The 21,614-nt window shown below is 40.1% G+C and overlaps 1 protein-coding gene across 2 annotated transcripts; it reads left to right on the top strand.

Annotated features, from left to right (window-relative positions):
* Window positions 1–890: 890 nt before the first annotated feature.
* miga1 (mitoguardin 1) lies at window positions 891–18,175 on the top strand. 2 transcript variants are annotated; one of them, XM_084058231.1, is made up of 16 exons: window positions 891–1,004; window positions 2,510–2,672; window positions 4,779–4,947; window positions 5,846–5,970; window positions 6,896–7,028; window positions 7,291–7,427; window positions 10,531–10,657; window positions 11,469–11,569; window positions 13,822–13,940; window positions 14,165–14,237; window positions 14,392–14,478; window positions 14,596–14,694; window positions 15,808–15,942; window positions 16,868–16,921; window positions 17,119–17,235; window positions 17,628–18,175. In XM_084058231.1, the coding sequence occupies exons 2-16, from the start codon at window positions 2,574–2,576 to the stop codon at window positions 17,844–17,846; spliced, it is 1,794 nt and encodes a 597-aa protein (XP_083914357.1). In that variant the 5' UTR covers window positions 891–1,004; window positions 2,510–2,573; the 3' UTR covers window positions 17,847–18,175. The 2 variants fall into 2 exon arrangements, with proteins under 2 accessions (XP_083914357.1, XP_083914356.1); XM_084058230.1 differs by having other exon boundaries at window positions 7,291–7,445.
* Window positions 18,176–21,614: the final 3,439 nt, after the last annotated feature.

Here is a 21,614-nt window from a genome sequence, read left to right as displayed (position 1 = left end):
AAGCCTGAAAAAAGTATAGGCCTAAACTTATTTCCACCGTCACCTCGAGTGGTAGCGCAGTGAATCATTAAGTAAACGAATATATCAATAGGCAGTACACTCTTGTTTCTCTTCAGATCGTATAAATCTTTCGCCTTTTACTAAAGATTTCCGTGGAGAGGAACATTATGAGTATCAACTAATTTTTTGATGCCCTGCTCACGCGGGGCTTCCTTACTTGTCAAAAATAAACTATAAAAGAGTTATACATCTAACTCAATACTAAGGTACATTTTTTCGGAATGGGTGGTGATGAGTACAAATGCCTTCTACGACGTTAGTGATATGCAGAGTATAAAAGCTTTGTGTGTGTGTGTGTGTGTGTGTGTGTGTGTGTGTGTGTGTGTGTGTGTGTGTGTGTGTGCGTGCGTGCGTGCGTGCGTGCGTGCGTGCGTGCGTGCGTGCGTGCGTGCGTGCGTGCGTGCGTGTGTGCAACTCCCCGTGACATACAGAGTTTTGCCACTCAGTCAGTCAGTAGTAAACATTTATTTACACGAAACTTGTTCACGTGTGTTTTATCCTTTTTACAGATATGTATGTACAAATGTATTCCTGTAGGCTATTATACGTAGAATCATGTCACAAGCTTGTAGATCGGCTATTTATTTTCACTACTTAAACATTTGTTTTCTAATTAATGGAATTTCTTAGATTTTTAAAAATGTATTTATTACATTATTTAGAAAAATCATTGAGTTTGTTTTTAATTCAGGAAGATTGTTGCTTTTTTCCTTTTTGGTATAAAAAAAATGTGTATATAAAATGTATATGGGAAACAAAAAATGGAGGAATATTCACTCGCGACCCATAAAAATGGATCCGCGACACAAATGGGTCCCGACTCACTGGTTGGGAAACAGTGCTCCAGGCAGCGTCACCTCTACGCGGAGAAACGCTGTCGCCCGATTCGCCACCATCTACAGCAGGACAGTGAGCAGAGGAAGTGGACAACAAGCACGGAACATGTAATGACTTTGCCCTTTTAATGTGTATATACTATATCGTTTAGAAAGCGCCATGCAGATGGTGGTTTGTATGTATGATTGTAATGTTTTGGAATGGATGGCCTGTTTCGTTAAACAAGCAAACCCAGTAGAGCTAGTTAATAGCATCAGCCAAGCTGTCAGTTATTATCCAGGTGGTGTTAATATGCTAATCTGTTTAACCTATCTGTCTGGTGCAAGTAAGGATTGACGCTGTTTGGGTTTATTGACCAAAATCCACAACCCTTTTAGACCTTTACTTAGAATATTTGATGCATGTTTTTCCATGATACATGTTATAAGCATAGTGTTACAAAAGCAAGAGCATCTTTGTTGCAGAGTAATGTTCAGTAACATGCTGGGTGATTGAATGTTATTGTACCTGTTTAACAACACACATACAGTGAGTACACTACACAGTGTGTGATGTTGCCTATTATTATAGTATAGTGTGTAATAGTTGCCTATTACCCAACAAAATGTATATTATATATAATATTGTCCACTTCCCAGTTGCTGATTGTTGCAGCCACATTATCTCGAGGTTGAATAGATTTTTTTAAATATTAGAGATTATGTATCAAGCTGTTTTGATTTCGATCTAGAATTTGTTGCTGTGTTATTTTTTATTAAAGGTAGTGTAAATGATATATTTTGTGAACAAGTTAAAGCTCTATATATTCCGATAGTAATCATCGCTATAGAGTGTTTGTTCAGTAACAGGGGTCTCGACCCTCCATCTCTTTAGTAAACAGAAAATACATTTTCAGGTGGGGTTGCCAATTTCTTCCAATCAATAGAGGGTACCCATTTATCACCTTCAATTTTAGAATGTCCCAGTTCCAATATTGTCTGCTCATTTCTTTGTGTCATCACTTCCAATTTCACTTGGTTATCCTGTTTATCCTGTTTATCCTGTACCTGTAAAATCCTGCTATCCTGACCTGAAATGCATTTTCTCGTTACTACATAACTGGAAAGACAGGGAGACCCCTGAACTGAACTTTCCTGTCATTCATAATTCCATCCTGATGGATGCCTCAGTATTATATATATTTTTTAGATCATGCACTTATAAGGCATGACATGCTGCTAGCGATCAGTTAGTTAGCTAATCGTTGCTGCAGTTATTCTGGAGACCAAGGTACACTTATAGGTCAGATGGGGAGGCAACTTCAAATAGGATAATCAATCATGATTTGCTACAACAAGCACTCTGTCATGTCATCCTAACTGGTGTTACTTGTTGTCATTCGGGGCATATTACATGGGTTATGACATGGCCCTATATGACGGGCTTTGATGGCTTAGAACAGGCTCCTTGTTTGTAAAATGATCAATTGAGCAGCCCTGCCATACTCAGGTGTGCTTTTGCAGTGCACGTGTGCCACGGTTGCCACAGACCTTATTATATAAGCTAGTCCCTGCCCGTCCTTACCCCCAAGGTTAAGCCCTCACATGTCAATCATCCTTGCCATCCTGTACAGCTCCAGACCAGGATGGCGACAAAAACAGGCTAGCTAGCTGCCAAGTCATGGACATGCTGCCACAATGACACATGAGACACTTGCTAGTTCCCAGTTGTCCATCAAGGTGGCTGCCCTGCGAGCGCTGGACCTACCACTGTCTGTCTACAACTCCCTCACACAGGTAAGGAGGAGGCAGCTTGGTTGGATTGCGTGAGAATGGGAAGTGTGACGGCAGAATGTCTCCTGGGTTTTGTATTTAAGTCTACAGAAAGCAGAGTCAATTTAGTGAGATTTAGTTTTGTAAGTGCAAGGTTCTCAGTTGTAAACAAAACACCATGACAGTCTCCTTCTACAATTTCTTCACGCAGATGAGATGTAGGCTACATGGTTGTTTTACAACAACAACAACAAAATAATTGTGTAATTTTCTCGCAGATAACCTGTTTTGAAGGCTTCAATCTTACAAAAGGGGAAAATCTCAGTCTTTTGGAGAAAGCTTGATTTCTCAAGTTGACCCGTGGTGTGCCAAATATGTTGTTTCTTTAGAAATGGCAGTATGGTCAGAAAGCAATGCAAAGCGACGTAATAAGGTCTGATTCAGTCAAACCTGGTATAGGGCATGCAGACCACATATCCCCTGGGCGCTCAAATATTGGAATTTGGCAGAATTGATTGATCGTGCGTGCGTGCGTCTGCTAATACACCAGATGTTGTTGTTGTCAATGAAGGCTCCAGATCAGTTTACATTCTTGAAATGGCCTGCACCTTTGACTCTAGCTTAGAGGAAGCTTTTATGACCAAAGTCATTAAATACCAACAGCTACTCCATACCATCACAGAGCTAGGCTATAGGTGCAATCTACTTGTGTTTATCTTTGGCAGCCTAGGACATGTACATACTGTAGGTTGGTTGTAAGAGGCTTCCAACAACTTTGGATGCCAAAAAAGCAGCTAAACGGCTTGCAAAATTCTGTGGAATCTCTTCTACTATCGGTAGCCGCCAAATATGGCGAAGACGCTGTTATTTGTACCCCTGAAGGGTGTGGGGGTATTTGTCCATGATTTGCTGACTGTACTAATATTTGTGTCCTTGTATTGTATCTCTTATGTGGACATAAATAAATGATTAAGTGTGTGTGTGTGTGTGTGTGTGTGTGTGTGTGTGTGTGTGTGTGTGTGTGTGTACACATGTTTGTATGACATAGTTCAAAAGAAGAAAAAGGCTATTGACAAATTAAAATAATATCAAATATACAGTGTGAAAAGTGTAAAAATTAGAATAGAAATAAGGCAGAGTGCCGTCTCTTGTGCAAGTAAGAGAAATCACTTAGCAGCAGATAACAAGTATTATTAAATGTGTGTGAATAGAGTATATTGAGTCATACAGAATACACAATTTGACAGTGGCAGTGAGATGGCAAAGGAATATATTCACATTATCCATATACAAAAAGTGACAGTGCCAATATGATAGCCTGTGTGTGTCACCAACATGGCGACAGGGTTCAGCACCAGTTCAGTGCCTTTTTGTTTATGTAATCAATATTCTGTCTCATGTAGTATACACTCAGTCAATATTATTGCTGTTGTCATAGCTCTTCATCCCTTTCTCCTTTTTATATAATCTTCAGTTGGTGGAAATGTGTGGCAGCATAGTCGTATGTAATGCCCGTCATCATCGAATGATGCTATCTATAGCTGTTGAATTTGGCTTAGTGAGCTGTGTGAAATTGATACTTTGAACTCTAGACAGTACACTGTCTCCCAGTCCTCTGTGCATTTGATAGCTGTGCGTTCAGACTGTCACGTCCCCACATAAACTCTCTGGCATCTGACCAAGTTTCTACATCGTGTTGCACACACAAGTTAGACAGTCATAGGAGGATTTACTCCACATTTTGCACATTTCACCCTGGACGTTTTGGCTTTTGAATGGCCTACTCTGCAGGTAGACAAATATCCCTTGTGGGGTCTTATACTGCATATGTACTGTATCTACCGCATATATACTGTGTGTGTGTGTGTGTGTGTGTGTGTGTGTGTGTGTGTGTGTGTGTGTGTGTGTGTGTGTGTGTGTGTGTGTGTGTGTGTGTGTGTGTGTGTGTGTGTGATTGACACACACACACACACACACACACACACACACACACACACACACACACACACACACACACACACACACACACACACACACACACACACACACACACACAGTATAATAACATGCTATACTACTGTATATGTTATGCGTTATCCTAACTCTGTCTCTTTACGTCTCTCCTCCTAGGTGAGCCTCAGCACAGATGCCAAGAAGCTAGTGGTTGCCACCGCTCTCGGTGGCGTTTCACTTCTCTTCCTCGCACGCCACTTCCAGAGGCGGAAGGGAAAGAAGAAGTGCCAGTCACCCGAGTGGGAACAGGCCAGCTTTGAATTCCCTTCCGTCATAACGGGGAACGGTAAGGGACTATAGGCCTGGGCAGTGTTACAAATGGAAGAGGTTTTTAATCATGTAAAGCGGTTTCAGAGTATCACATTTTTGTAGTGCAATTGCAATATTCAGCAATAAAAATGTTTGCCACTGTACTTACAAGTTAAGCCTCTACCGATAAATGGGAATAACAAGCTGACATGGGATCTTGATTTTATGTTGTAGACTAGTGGTTATAGTGTATAATCTAATCACAATTACAAGCAGTCCTCTACTAAGCTACCATGTTTAATACAGACCAGGGTACAGATAAACACTTTAACTTACTTAGTATTTAGTGATCAGAGTCATATAGAAAAAGTGTATTACATTAAATGGCCTAAAAACTAGTTAAGCTGATGATGATGATGAGGAAGTAGTTTTATGGTTCTTAGCATTTGTTCAAACCTGCATTTGTCACATAGAGTATACAATGATTTTCAGAGAGATCAGACAATCACAGTAAATTATTTAGGCGTGAGGATTATTTTCTACGTATCGTGTGATCCAACTATATCTGACATTATCAAACATATCCTAATGTAGTAGTAACATTGTCCCACCAAGATGTCCACCGCTACCAATTGACACTTGTTGACGCCCTCCTTCAGGATTTTTTGCTACGCACTATAGCAATATCAGTCATTCAAGCAGAAGCAGCAAGAGAATTACTTACACAGCTTTGCTAGTGGGCCGATCAGGGCTGCTCATCACAGGAGCCAGTTGCACCACCTCACACTAAGTTCAAACTTAGCCTAGTTATAGCTTAAATGGCTTTTTAAAAGCCACTTAAGCTATTGTCCTGACCCATGCTTGTGTAGTGCGACAGTAAACATATCTCCTGTGTGCTGTCACTGTGATCATCTCTCTGTCTCTCTCTCTCTAAGGCAACAACAACAACCAACACAGCGTCACTCTCTCCCTCAACTCCAAGAATGGTGATTCCTGTGATCAGCTCCCCAACAGAGGACCCTATAGCAAACTGTCTGGGTCCCTGCAGAGTCTGACCTCGGTAAGATATGAGCACACATGCAAAGTGGTTGGAGGCTGGCGGAACCAAAACGTAGTATATAGTTGCACTTGTTGTAAACCCCCTCTGTATTAGACGTGAGCTAAATGCCTATATTGTAAGCTAGATGTGATCATCATGGGTACTGGGGTACGTTTTGACTCAATAGTCTAGTCAGGCTCAATAGTCTAGTCAGGAGTCAAGATGGGATCACAGGAAAAATAGCTTCAACTGATACTTTTCATAGTTCCTTTTAATCCACGTGTCTAGTGCGTGAGGTTGCATCATAGGGCACAATGATGATAAGTGCCTGATACTGTAGTTTGGCTTTGGAAATGGTGTTTGAAAGACATTTTAGTGTTTCTACACTAATTAGTGTTTCCTGACACAGTAAACCACACTGCAAAGGTTAAATCAAGTGCAAACAAATATCACTTGACTCGAGTTTGACTAGATTGTGCTAATACACTCATTAGCATTTAACTACTCAGTTTGGAATATGAAAGTGATGGCATGCTTTTGCCTGCTGCTGCTGTTCTGTCAAGCCTTACCTAGGCCTCTCACAATTATTACATAATCTTCTAATCCCAACTTTAAAAAAAATATTATAAAAAAAAGCTTGGTGAGCTTGTAGATCGGCAATTTCCACTGTTTAACAAAAAAATAAAGTACAGTATACAATTTCTTAGTTTGTATATTTAAAGTATTTGTCATATCTGCCCTGTGCAATTTTTCTTTACGAAGCCTAAAATAAATTATTTTTGTATATATATATATGTTCCAATGTTCAATGCCAAAATCACAATAAATAAATTGTTAATCGCTAATCATTTGTATGACAATTAATCGTCATGTAAAATGTCATGATCGGGACATGCCTAGCCTTACTTTGTACCTCTATCTGCCATCCTCCCTCATCTCCTCCTAGGTGAAGAGCATTAACTCAGCCAGTAGCTGCACGTGCGCTAATGAATCCAGTTGTTGGGACAGATCACTGGACGATGACATCTGCAATGTGGTCAGCATACCTGTGACCACACCAGAAAACCTGTACCTTATGGGTGAGGAAAGAAAACATACCATCAGTGAATACATACATATGAATGGATGACATGTGGGATGACATTTTCTTCAGCACAGGACTCATAGAAATATGTGTGTGTGTGTGTGTGTGTGTGTGTGTGTGTGTGTGTGTGTGTGTGTGTGTGTGTGTGTGTGTGTGTGTGTGTGTGTGTGTGTGTGTGTGTGTGTGTGTGTGTGTGTGTGTGTGTGTGTGTGTGTGTGTGTGTGTGTGCGCGTGCGTGCGTGCGTGCGTGCGTGTAGGTATGGAGCTGTTTGAGGAGGCTCTGAGGCGATGGGAGCAAGCATTGACGTTCAGGAGCAAACAGACTGACGATGACGCCACTTGTGCTTCAGTCAAAATGGCAGCTGGAGACACCATTGCCGAGCAGAGCATGGAGGTTGGCACATACGCATACGTATGTAAATCAAAAGATCTTAAAGTCACACTGTGTAACCTTTTCAATTAAACAAAAATGTAGTTTTCACATGAACCATTCCATATATGAATGTGTTTTTGACAACTTCTCTAAACACAAATGAAATGAAAATTATTTTCAAGAGTGTGTACCCCCATACTCACGTGAAAATAACGCAGGTACCTGAAATGCATTTAGTTATGTATTTTGAAGTTAATCCATACGGTTTCTGAAAACGTTGTTGTTGCTTTCCAAAAGAACCTCGGCACTTGGAGCCTGCAGCATTCATTTTGGACGGTAATCCGATTTTGTTTACGATTCCATTTTCTTTCAAACTGAATTCTTGGAATTGCCGTTCTAACAGCTACCAGATGTGTTTGATGTTACACAGTGTGACTTTAACCAATTAAATGAATTGTATAAATTGAGTGTTTATTCACACATATTATTTTTTACAGTACTTGCATGACATTGATATTCCATTTAGATTTTGACATTATACATATACAGGTCAAGCTGAACTTATCTTATCTCTTATTAATCTTATATACCTAAATGTCTTCAGTCCATTAAATGTAATTGTAAACCAGTAGTAGTTACCAAAGGTCTTTCAACAGAGGCACCCTGACTTATGATAATTATGATGAGTTTTAGATAATGATTTATTAGTCTGTATCTAGTACTGGCTGTATATTGCTACACTGTCAAAGCAAGCACCATTTCACGTCTTTAGAAATGTCCAGTTATGATCTATAAGATGAGTCGGACCTAGAGGCATTTAGATGCATTTGAAATACTTATATCTCCTTTCTGTGTGGAGTTTGCATGTTCTCCCCGTGTCTCCTAGGGTAGTTAATACCCTCACAAAAACATGCAGTAATCCTGGTCACTATACTGCCTCCCCCTGGTCAGCCAGGGCGCCTGATGGAGGGGAAAGGAACTGGTTGGAATAACGTGTTCCTTCCACGCGCTACGTCTAACCAGGGAACCTCCCCCCTGTTGGGTGATAAGAAGCGGCCTGCTTGCTCCTCATGCATTGAAGGAGGCATGAGCTTCAGCTTGGGCTCTCCCTAGGCTGGCAGAGGGAGAGTAGCGCCCAGGATTACATAGGCAATTGGCACTGGGTGAAAAAATATGGGTTACAAAATCGTGGGATAAAAATTATACAAAAAAAAAAAAAAGAAATACTTATATCTCACACAATTGTTGCGTTTCAACATATAAATGAAAACCAGATGTATTTTTGCTTGGAAATAGTCTAAAATGGAGACCTATGAATACAGTAGATCTCACTCAACGCCTCATGTCACTGGGTTCAGTTGAACTCTACTTCAGTGACTCTTAGGATTAGTACAAAGGTTTTTAGATTAGTTCAAGTTAGATACTTAAGCTCGTCCACCCAAACACATGTCCTGTCTGGTGCTTGCTCGTCTGAGGAGGATAATTTAAACATTCACAACATTTTAAGTACATTGCAGTATTATTAGTGCATGCTTTACATAAGTTCTTTACAGGGTTGACCCGATTAGGATTTAGGAACTCCTTTGAAACAGTGGCGTTCCTTATTTTCAACTCCCAGAGATGAAAATAAGGGACACCAATCCTGGGGGCGCGGCTTTGCCGCGCGACCGAATTCTTTTTAGGGGGTTAAACCCCCCCAAAACCCAGAAATGCATAGAAAACTATGCAATATACAGTACCTATAACACAATACAAACACAATGGCCTTACACCTGCATTAGGCTACTATTCTACTCTAGGTTCTTTTTGGAGCCAAGGTATGGCACCTGCTATACCTTGCCATACCCAATTGACGCCCCTGCTTTGAAACCATGTGTGGAATTGTTGCAAACTGTCCCTCTGCAGCCATAACAATTCATACATTTTTTGATTGACAGTATCTTGGTATGCTATTGTTTTCTTAATACAAAGTAATAGTCTACTATACTCCGTGGAACCAAATCTGAGAAGATCGAAACCATGTTTATTAAAGAATGAAAAGGACTTAAATAATGTACTACGCAAAAATGTTCTCCTTTGAAGTACTGAGGTGTTGAAGGCAGGCATGGAGAATCGGTTGGACATACAGTAGATCTATTAATAGACCTCACTTGAAACACCTAAAACTAGAGCATATTGAATGCACGAGTAGGCTAGCTAGAGCATGACTGTATCGAAGTGGAGAATTACAGCATATGCTGAAAGATCCTGAGTATTCATTTAACTCTGAGAATGTACAAATAATGGACCAAATAATGGATCATTCTGACCACTGTAAGGATCCACTGCACATTGAACTTCTTTGCAAGAAACAAAAGTAAAGAAAGTATTAACAAGACAGATGCCTACAGTATCTCTTCAATGGAAATGGATTGTTTTATAGATGTCTTATATGGATGTCTGTTTGGGTCAGATAATGGAAAAACGGACCACTGTTGGCAGCCGTGCCAATGGCTCAAGTACACAAAACTAGTGAGCTGACTCTATGAAATGATGTGCGGTGCAAACTCAAAGCACATTGAGAGTCTGTGAAAAGGTCACTGGGCTAAAGTCTCAATGAAGAGTGAATTGATATTCCTGACCCTGCTTCTGTTTGCTATAGTGTTTCTCAACCAGTGGGTCGGAACAAAAATTTGGCAATGAGGTGGCATTTAAAGAGCAATTAATACATCGGGTCCTGACGCAAATGTAATGATTGGAAAATTGGAACGCCATCTTGACAATGAACTGAAGTATCATTTTATCATATAAAGAAAATGTGAAATAGTCATGGGATGAATGTGTTTACTGTAGGTATGAATAGATATTGGTGAGCAACCTGTCTCTGTTTTAAACTCAATATCAGTGGTTCTCAACTTGGGGTCCAAAGTGTACAAATGGAACCAAATGGACATGGGTCTATTTGGTTCCATCTGTACACACTCACAGTTAAAGTAAGACTTTTCTTAATTCACATTAGATTCTTGGGGTCCAGGGGTATCAAATGGGTGCCTGTGGCCTAATGCATATCAAACTGGGGGTCAATGAAATGATACAGTTTGAGAATCACATACATAACGGTAGAACATGGCTGCTCTCTTTCTAGGACATGATCAGTTCTGAGTTCGTCCACAAGCTGGAGTCTCTGCTGGAGAAGGCCTACCGTCTCCAGGAGGACTTTGAAGAAGCACTGGACACCTCAGAGTCCTCATCATCACACAGCAACCGACAGGGTCAGTCAGTATATGTTATATTCACTGTTGGAAACTTCCAAAAGTAGCCCAAAAGTAGCGATAATAGTCGATCTACAAGCTCAGAAGCCGCAATGCGACATGTTGTAAGCTTGTAGATCTGAAAAGAAGGTTTCTAATTTTGGAATAAATGTTTGTGCAGTTGCATGAATTTTACCGACTGGCTTCTCTGTAACAATTCAAGGGTAAGTTGAAAGTTAACGGGCCATAGTAGAAGGAGTCTGGTTTCTAATACAATTCCACAGTTTGTCCTGCTCTTCCACCATCTGTTGTCCTTTTGACCTGATGGAGAACGGGAGTGTTACGTACTGTATGTAACTACGATTCTATTCCTCACTACCAGGGGCAGTGCTTAACACTGGATGTTATGCTTCTTGTGCACGCAAGACGGATAACATCCAGTTTGAAGCACTGCCTATGGCAGTCAGGAAGAATGCAATAAAACTACTGTTTCTTCAATGTCACTCCTGTTTGCATCACACAAACCTGCTGGCTATTGAATAGATAAGCCCGGTAGACTTTTATCAATGTGTTTCAAAGGTCCACACAACATAGACATGATGCCACATAGAAGAATAAATGCATTACTATAAGTAGAAGGTTGTAACCAGTAGGTCTACAGCATGTACAGTACATGTATGAAACAAAACGCAAGGTGTTAAATGGTCTTAATGCATGTATCTCTTGAAATGTATTCCAACTTCAGCGGATGTTTCCAGATAGAGAGGACCTAGAGGACACCTGCCTGAGAGACAGCTTCTGTAACAATGTTATTTGTTGTTCCCTCTACCAGATAACATGACAGATATCTCAGCCAGAGAGGACCGAGAGGACACCTGTATGAGAGACAGCATGAGCATCGCCTCCAATGACTCCTTTGTGTCTGCTGCTGAGGTAAGACAATCATCTGCCACACACATTTGTGGTAAGTTTGTGAGTGAAAAACCCACACTATTATTATTTTTATTATTTTAAGAACTGGGGATGAATAAAAAAAGATTGTTCGTCTTTTTCATTTGACCACTAATATACTTAAAAATGGAAATATTTCTTTTCTTAAAAAAATATATATAATTTTGACAAATCTTTGCTTGACAAATGATGAAATGAGAAAATTAAATTACAATACAACTGCTTGACCATGGCATGTTCCCTAGTTCTGTGTATGTGCATTAGTTGTTATAGGCTGGTCTTAACTGTAGATCTGAGGTTCAGCTGGGAGTGTAGTCCATTTGAACAGTAAGCACACAAATGGAGCACTTACAGTAGTAACTTGAAGGCAGCATGGCATAATAATAATAATACATCAGACTTATATAGCGCTTTTCTTAGTACCCAAAGTCGCTTTACAAAACAGCTTAAAAATAAACAATTTTATTTAGGAGGGAAAAAAAGAAGTTAAAGGCTAAAAACATTAAGCTAAGACCAAGGAGCAGAAAGGGAGATTTGGTTTGAGTTAGGTGGGGAAAGCAAGTATAGCCGGCTGCCTACGTAATCTCAGCTGGTTTGAGCTGTAGGAACTGAAGCTTGGTAACAGCAGGGGGGCTTGATACAGACGGCATAGTTCTACCTGTACATAAACAGCTCTGCTGTTTATGTACAGTTGTAGCTATTTTATCTCATTTACTCACAACGTCCCTACTCCCTCTTCTGTGAACATTTTGGCAAAAATAACAGATCTACAAGCTCACAGTCACACTCGTGACTCGTTGTGAGCTTACACCAGTACATCGGCTATGTTCGTCAACTAAGTACATGAGAGGTCCGTCTGTGTAACTAGTGCTGTGGTGTTAAATGAAGGATTAATGGGTTTTGATTTTACAAGGACATATTTATTTGAGATTGATTTGCCATTTTGTGGAGACTAAAAACTTGATTTTAAAACTGCTGCATCTTTTTCTCTCAACAAGCTTTTTCTATCCAAACATTGAATGATTTCTTGAGAATGAAGGTTGGATCAAATGAACCCCAACTGTGTGCTCTCTGTATGTTGTAGCACTGAGGGGGCAGGGTAAGATCTTGCCAGTAGAACTGGGTCAGTGATCTATAATTAGACCGTTTAACATTCCTCCATCATTGTACTGTATATACATCTTGTCACTCTGGAGACTACTGCTGTGTTTCCTCCAAGGTTAAGACAACGTTGAGAGAACTCAGCCTGGTTTGGGATGGTATAACGAATAAGAAGAAGAAACTTTATTTGTATAACACAGCGGTACAAACTGCTTTATACGTAGACAGTAAATCAATAATAAGTTAAAGCCAACAAGATCTCAAAACATTAAGATTATTCAAAATTGGAAGGGAGAAGTCTCAAGGACATTTATCGAGAGTGATTGTCGGTACAGCCTGCAGGGTTAATCAAAGCAAGACTGCTCAAGGTTGTAAAAGCCTGGTGATGCGAGGTTAGCTCAAGGCGACTAAGGGTTTAATAGAGTCAGAGCTCTGTGGAACAGGACGTCTCAGGTTTAGACACAAGGACTTGTGACCTGCTTAATATGCTTAACCATGATTCCGACTTACTTTATTAACTTGACACGGAGGATTCACAGAAGATATCTACCTACCTAACTACTTACCTAATCCATCACCAGAAAACCAATGCCTCCTCAGTGAAAGCACAAACAACACAGGACGAGTTATGTACAGACCGTGATTAATAAAAAAACATCATGCTGTATATTGTCTATATCAGTGGTTCCCAAAGTGGGGTCCGGGGTCCTTGAGGGGGTTCCAGGGAGTCCCCAGCTAAATTGGTTATACAGTAGCATCAAAATACGTTTAACCACTTTAATCCTATTTTATACTTTGGCTATTCATAAATAGTAGATCTACAAGCTCACACAACACGATGCGACGCATTGTGAGCTTGTAGATCTGCTATTTTTGAAACATTATGAAAAATGGTTAAAAGTTTGGAAACATTTTGAAAAATGGTTAAAAGTTTGGAAACATTTTGAATAATTTTGAAATTCTGTACACAAATCTTCTCTTATGGGGTTCCCTGGCACCAAATCTTTTCAGATGGGGTTCCATGGCCAAATACATTTGTGGGTCCTTGACGTGAAAATGCTTGAGAACCACTGGTCTATTACTGCATGGCACTCAGTTTCCTACCTACAGCATGCTGTCCTTTTGTGTCACAGCTATCAGAGCACAGAGAGCTAAGGAGTTCCTGTGCTGTGGGCACACTCTGCCGTTACCCCTTCTACGAAGAGGCACTGCAGATGGCAGAGGACGGTAACATCTCCTGTAGGGTGATACGGTACGATTACCTGCTTCATCTGATTGAGTGTGGCAGTGTGTTTACCTAGACAAATTCCCTTACATATATTCAGCTTTCATCGCTTTTGTGCTTCTAATTCTTATGTCGATGAATATCTTTTCCAAAGCCTAGTTGGAATGGGCCTTAAATTGGATGATGCAGAGAGCTTAGATCATGTAAATTATTTATTGTCATTGTTATTTTATATGCCTTTTCGATGACAGAACGGAGATGCTTGAGTGTGTTGGGGACACAGACTTCTTGGCCAAGTTGCATTGTGTGCGGCAGGCGTGTCAGGTATGGCTCATGCCTCAGTATGTGGAGTAAAGTTAAACAAGAACTCAGCCTAATATACTGTATGCTTTGGCATAAAGTGTCAAGAAAGAGACACTTTTTCTCCGAAGCATAAATAAGACTTAAGGCTATAAAACACGTCTTGTTTTTCCTCCAGCTCATTTTATGCGAGACGGCGACCAGGACGTTTCTGGCTGACACCGGAAAGAAAATCTTGTCTTCTATAATTGTTAAAGCAAGAAAGGCAAGACCGAACCCGCAATAGTCCTACATTCATTTCACACACACCAAATTTAACTTAAACCTCAAACAAATTAGTGATTGTTTTTACCACATTTTCTTTTTCTTTTTTGTCTGCCAGAACCCGGCGAGATTTGAGGAAGTGTTTGAAGAGATGATTTCCTTCATGGAACAAACGGAACACTGGGAAAACACTGAAGTGGAACTCGCCACACGCGGGGTGAGATTCCTTGTGTTATAGATATACGGTGCACACGATAATAACACAAACACTGTGCACACATAAACACTGTTAACTGGCTTGTAAGAACTTGTAAGAAGGATGAACACTTTCTTGTTTCCTCAAGCGTGTCTGAATATTTTTTCCATTTGTTCATAATTCAGAGAGCTCAGTAGAGTTGCAAAGATGCAACTGAGTTTGTATCTTTCATCATAAACATACCACAGAAAACACTACACAAGAGAAACAAAACATTTCATCTGATAAATATGTCATGTAATCTTCACAATTTCGAGCTGGAGGGAGTATGTAGCAAAGATGCTGGACTTATACATTCAGGGGAGGGGAATAATTAATTCCCCTCACATAGTGTACATACACACACTATGGGCAGGCAAATAATGAAAACAACTATCATAGACATAGCCTCGACAATTTGAAATCTAACTTCTGGGGCACAACTATTGAAAAGTGGTTAAGGAGTGACTCGTAGACAAAAACAAAATGCCTGATAGACATATAAATTGACCCAACACAGACTTCTGCAGCCCAACCAATCAGAGGCTTACCTGACTTTTTCTGTGGCAAAACCCAAGACATTCTGACTTGAGATTCAGTCCCTCTGTCGCTGGAATTGATGACATACAACAACAGTGGGTTTGCCCACATGAGACTATCACAGTCATAGCTTTGAGAAAAGCACTTAACCGCCAGTGGAAGAATCTGACAGTACTAAGCAGCTGTAGGGCGGCAGTGGCTCAGGAGGTAGAGCGGACGTTTTGGAATCCGAAGGTTTCAGGTTCGATCCGAGCTCCTCCTGGCTACGTGTTGAAGTGTCCTTTAAGCAAGACACTGAACCGCTAACTGCTCCCGATGAGCAGGTTGGAGCCTTGCATGGTTTCCTCCGCCATCGGTGTGTGAATGGGTGAATGTGAAATACATTGTAAAGCGCTTGGAGAAAAACATTGGCAAAGTCCATTTACCATAGCTCTAAAGTACAGTTGTACTAAGAAGATCTGTGTGCATGCATTACTCACCATAGGCCCTAGGGGGTTCTCAGTCATGTTGAGAAATGGTCCATTTCAACTCAACCTGGGTATTCCTCCTGGCTAGGTTAAGCATCTCAACTTCTACGACATTGTGCTGGACTTCATCCTGATGGACTCGTTTGAGGACCTGGAGAACCCTCCCATGTCCATCCAGAATGTTCTCAACAATCGCTGGCTCAACAGCTCCTTCAAGGAGACGGTGAGTGGGCAACGAAAAACACTCCAGCTCTCATACATTTTCATGTCAAGCCTGGCCGCAAACCCCCATCTGAAAATAGTTTATATCAGAGACCCCCATGTAAAGGACTGGCCCAATAAGCGGCTGGAAACAGCACAGAGTCAGGTGTAAATTGCAACCAAAGTGCTTTTATTCATCCAAAGTGTACAGGTTAAGGGCATCAGCAGCGGAAGGTGGCATGGTGGTCGGCAGCGCCACCATGTCCTTGTCCTACAACTAAAACTGAGTATGTTTGTTTCTGGCAGCCTTTTATACTCAGCTGAGCCAATCAGTGTGAGTCAATCAGTGTGGGTTCAACCATGTTGCAGGTTACTCCAAACATGCAACAAATCTAAACCACACATTCCATTAAAACATCTGAATCAATAACCCTGGCAAAAACATATAACTTAAGTACCCTATGGCAAAACAAACATTATCACATTATTAGCAGCTTCCAATATACAACACAAAACCCCCCTCTCTCTTCTACTGTGGTCCAGTCCACCCATATATGGTGCTCGGGCACCCTGGGGACTCTTTTGCCCGAACACCCTGGAACAGACATAAGCAGTATTAAAATCACAATCCAACATCCCATATATATTGCCAAATTATATTGCACTAAAACATATTGCACATTGCTCTTATGATCCAATATCCTTGTGCAAATATACTGTGCAAAAGAGTAAAGTGCAAATTAGTGTCAATTATCAGTAACGGAGGACCTCTTCGTTACACCCCATAAGTAAATAACAGATCTACGATCTCACAGCACATTCCATTGCAACGTGTTGTGAGCTTATAGATTGGCTATTATCGAATAGCTGATGTATAAAATAGGGTTTAAAGTAGTTAAACTGAATACATCCACTTGTTCTTTTAATCTGACTCAAATATTTCACAGGCAGTGGCATCTAGTTGCTGGTCAGTGCTGAAGCAGAAGAGACAACACATGAAGGTATTGTACAAGACTGAAATAGATATTCGTGTAATCATGTAATTCCAAATTCTGTATTATAATAATAGTACATTTACACTGGCAACTTAGATCAACTTTGACCTTGTGTAACAGGTGAAAATATAGTCGTACAATCCTATAATGTGTAACAGCTTGCTAACTCCCTGCATGTCACTTATGGTATGGTTTCACCTCAGGTGTCTGATGGGTTCATAGCCCATTTCTATGCTGTGTGTGAACATATCAGCCCAGTCCTGGCCTGGGGCTTCCTCGGACCCAAGAGCTCCTTGCATGACTTCTGCTGTTTCTTCAAGGTCAGTTAACCTTTGATAATAATGAAATGGACTTTTCCTGTTAGTTCTTATTGTGTATAAGATTGTTTCTCTACATGAACGATTAGAAATGAAATATCATTGCCTCACCTCTATGGAGGTGAGGTGTATTGCAATCTCTATTTGTTGAAATCACTTGGCTCAAGTTTCCTTGTTTGTGAAGGAATCAAATAGCAGAGAAAGCATAATGTTGTGCTGTGTCACATTATTGGATGTATTGTATGTCCAGTTCTGGATATTCAAGTAGTAGACATTCAGTGTTGAAATGTCTCCAATTAAAGTTTAATAACTATTGCGATATGACGCACCTAAAGTAATTGCTTTGCTTCATGGTGCATGTATGACTTCTTTTATCCGTGTCTCTGGCCCCGCAGGATCAGGTATTGTTCTTCCTGAAGGACATCTTTGACATGGAAAAAGTTCGATACTCCACAGTGGAGAGCCTGGCAGAGGACATGCTCCACCTACTCCACAGGCGCTCTGAGCTGCTGCTAGCCTACCTGGGGACTGACTCCCTCCGACACCTCAACGGATGTGCCTCTCCACAGGTACACCTGGTGCCCAACGCCCTCCTGGAGGCAAAGACACAGTGAGACTGAGAGATACAACAGATCTGGGGTCAGACTTGTGACTACCAAATGGATGGGGTTCGCCCCGTTAGGATTCTGTGAATGTGAAGATAATCACTGACTTTGATTTTAACATACAGTTGCGTTGAAGCGGAAACCTTGTATATCCATGTTTCAACATTCTATGTTTTTTTCATGAATTACTACCCTACTTCATAGTGTCACGCAAAAAGAAACATTTGTGTCACAGGGGGGGAAAAGCAAGCATTGCAAGTTAAGTAAAGTAACTTAGATCTGCTTTTTTAAACATTAGAACAGGCTTAAGGGCACACACATCCAAATAAATCAAGTGATTTCAAACAAACACTTTTGGGTCTGGAGCTAAAAAGAAAAGAAAAACATTACACCATTTAGGCCTGTTAGACCAATTAGAAAGAACTTTAAGCAAGCAATTATGTTATGTATTGGCAGTGTGGGAAATATCTTAATTTTGAAAGTGGTTCTGTTTATGGGTTTTATAAACATTTAACCAATGAGAAGTATTATCAAGCTTTTAGGTCTGCTATTTTTAAAGAATTCTGAAAGTTAAGGCTGTGAGCTTTATAAATATTTACCAAATGAAAAATATTAACAAGCTTGTAACTAAATTTCCTGAAAAGTAACACATACAAGGTTTTCTTGCGACAATACTTTTATGAGACTGACAAATTATGAATAATACTGAATCTGCGAACCCCTTCCACCTGGTGCTTCAAGCAGGTTAAAACAGAGTTGCCTGCAACTACTATTTAACCCTGGTCTGCTTCTACAGGAGCTACGAATCGATATCAGCCCGTCATCATGACATCTCTCATATTGTTCCCATGTTGGAGGGACCAATTGAACCTTACGAGCCCCTGTCCTGTTTGAGTGTCTCATCTGCCTTTCGCTATATATTATCCTATAAGGTGTGACCTCCTCCGCTGTACATGTTTTCTCGTGGTGCCATGGCAACTCCTGCTCAATGTTAAGTAACACTTTATAGTGGTCTCATTGTAGTGTAAGTAAAGGCTGCTTTTATATAGCGCCTTTATCTAAAGCGCTTTTTGTGTCACACACGGGATAGAACCGGAAACCTTCCAGTTCCCAAATTAATATATATTAAATATACTACAATGGCCAATATAAAGTGATATTGGTGCGTCTTTTTTGTTAACGTTTTCTTATTACATATTTTTTCTTATATTTTCTTTTTATCATGGCATAATTTTATAATTTCTTTGATGTGAGCTTTGACTTTTTTTGGGACGTTTTTGCTATACGTATTGTAAATAGTCAGATCAAGTGCTGTTTAGAGTTGTGTGGTTGGAGGGTAAACTATTTATTTTAAATAGTAACGTAATACATACGTATAAATATATTTCTAGACGTTCAAATTGTACCCTTGTATGTAATTGCAATAGAAGTTTAGCTTTCATTGTGGAGGATCTTGCTAGGACCTTAAGGATTCAACTATGTCAGCGATGGCAATTAAAAGGACACTTCCCACAGAGAAATGTAACCTTTGCCCTTGTGGGCCAAATGGTCCAACCCCACCTTGAAACAAAGGGAGATGTGATTTCAGAATTGTTATGTAGCATGTAGCTACATGTGATCTTGAGAGAACCACAGTATATATAAAGACTTGTGATTTGAGTTATCAACAGCATAATGTCTTTTAATTAATAACCACCATATATATCCTAATACCAGCGGTTTGACATAATTCCCTTGATATTGTCCGTCACTGTAATCCAGGCCACCTGCATGGATTCCCACATTCAGAGCTGCTAATTATGCCTTGTATTGAAGTTATGAGGAAATCCTAAATCAATGTGATTAACTATGCTTGTATAATAACCTCAGAAACACAAGGCATGTGTATCGTTCAGTGGGCAAGTATCGGTACAAAAGCCAATTCTTTATTGAATTATGTCAGTTTGACTGGTTGCAAAGAACCCCCATCTAAACTGGTTCATCTGTATTCTTGATGACCATTGCCAAACACATGAGCAATAAATGGTGTCTAAACTCACTTGTTTCCCCAAGTTTATTTTAACGACTCTTCACACAAATAAATGCTTGATTCTGAAAAACTTGCTTCTGAAAATAAGCAACGCTATATATTAATATTGATTACTCTCAGCTAGAAAAATATTGAAGACATCTGCTCTATTCTCCTGCCACTTTAAGGAGCAGTGTCAGGTACTTTGTAAGTGGTGTATGTTAGTGAAATGAAAGAATTACAAGTATAAGTTATTTGTTACAATTTTATTAATGGACATGGCAACAATGGAAAAACCGGTCAAAACAGATAAAAAATAAAACAAATACATTCTTTATTATACACAGCACATGAAACCTTTGTTTACCTCTAAGGCATGCTCCTTATCTGTCTCACTTCTGTTTTGTCTTCTACACCTCTCAATGCGGTCTTTGTCGAAACACTTAGTTCAGAGGGAAAGAACATCTCACACGCAGAGATAATCGCCAGCTTCAAAACAGTATATGTGACCTTTCAAAGTAAAATTTGGATTCAAATAAAACAGTTTCCATTTACTGACAAAGGAACTAGGAGTTCTCACATTTAAACCCACAAAGCCCAACAGTACCTGGTCCTCATCCAACTCTCTAAAGCATTGGTTCTATGCAAAAGTCCTAATGACAGTGAGTGGTGAAGGCATTCAAGAGATTCATGAAAAATGAAAAGACAGTCCATCAGACAACTATCAACACTATGGCATGGTTAAGAAACAGTCAATCCAAGCTGAAAAACACCCATCTGACCAACACTTTGCGATCATCACAAAATTTGTCATTTGATTGCATTGCTTGGTTTTACCTTAATCACTGGAGCGCTCGAATGGTCTACGTTCACAGCGGAGGGACAGACTCAAAGGATTCCTCCTTTTGGGGACAAACTACCACAGGGCCTGATTTCTATGACCTAAGCTTGCAGCATCCTCCAACACTGTGTGAGAAGTGAAGGCAGCAGTGTTTGAGTAGTAGATTTGCACTGCACTTTAGGGTATATTCACAGGTCTTCACACCATCACAGAAAAGAGCATGTATTTCAATGCTGGGACTTGAATAATTGAGCACATTGCTAACCTATGGCAAAAAAGGCTTGCATTGCATGCAGTTTGTTTTACCAAAGTCAAAACAGGAGATCGGTAGAGTACTCTAAAGCATCATTGATATAAACCGACTGTAAAACTTACCATATAAAATACGACTTATATTGAAACACTAAGCACATACTAGTGACTAAAATGAGCTTAATTAACCAAGGCAACAAAGTAACAGGTTAACTTATGCAGGTGACGTTCTGAAAACATTGCAATACCTAGTCGAGCGTGGTGTAAAGACAAGTCATAACTCATGTCATACCATGCAATAAATTCATGATCAGAGCACATTGTCAGGGGTTCTGTTTAAATCCTGCACATCGCCGACAACTCTAAGCACAGATGCAGCATGGAACTTACAAAGAAAACTAAGCATCTTTTTGTGTATGGATATTTGTCATGTCACAGGTCAAACACTTTTGTTTCCTTAGGTTTTGCTTACCTGTGTTACTGCAGCAGAACCTAAGGTGCAAGATCTGGGATGACACTGCAAAGATCAGATATTTCACTGTTTGCCATGAGTTAACAATGCAGCCAGATAATTGACTTCAACTTTGAACAGTGCTCATTCAAATGGCATGTCAGGTAAAAGTTAGTTCTCCCATCACTGAGCTAAATCAGAATCACGTCCAACTAACATTCCACA

This window comes from Gymnoscopelus microlampas (assembly GCF_963454915.1).
Source record: "Gymnoscopelus microlampas genome assembly, chromosome: 5".
NCBI classification, from domain to species: Eukaryota; Metazoa; Chordata; class Actinopteri; order Myctophiformes; family Myctophidae; genus Gymnoscopelus; species Gymnoscopelus microlampas.
Note: the sequence above shows the minus strand (reverse complement) of the source record. Positions and strands in the feature narration are given on the sequence as shown.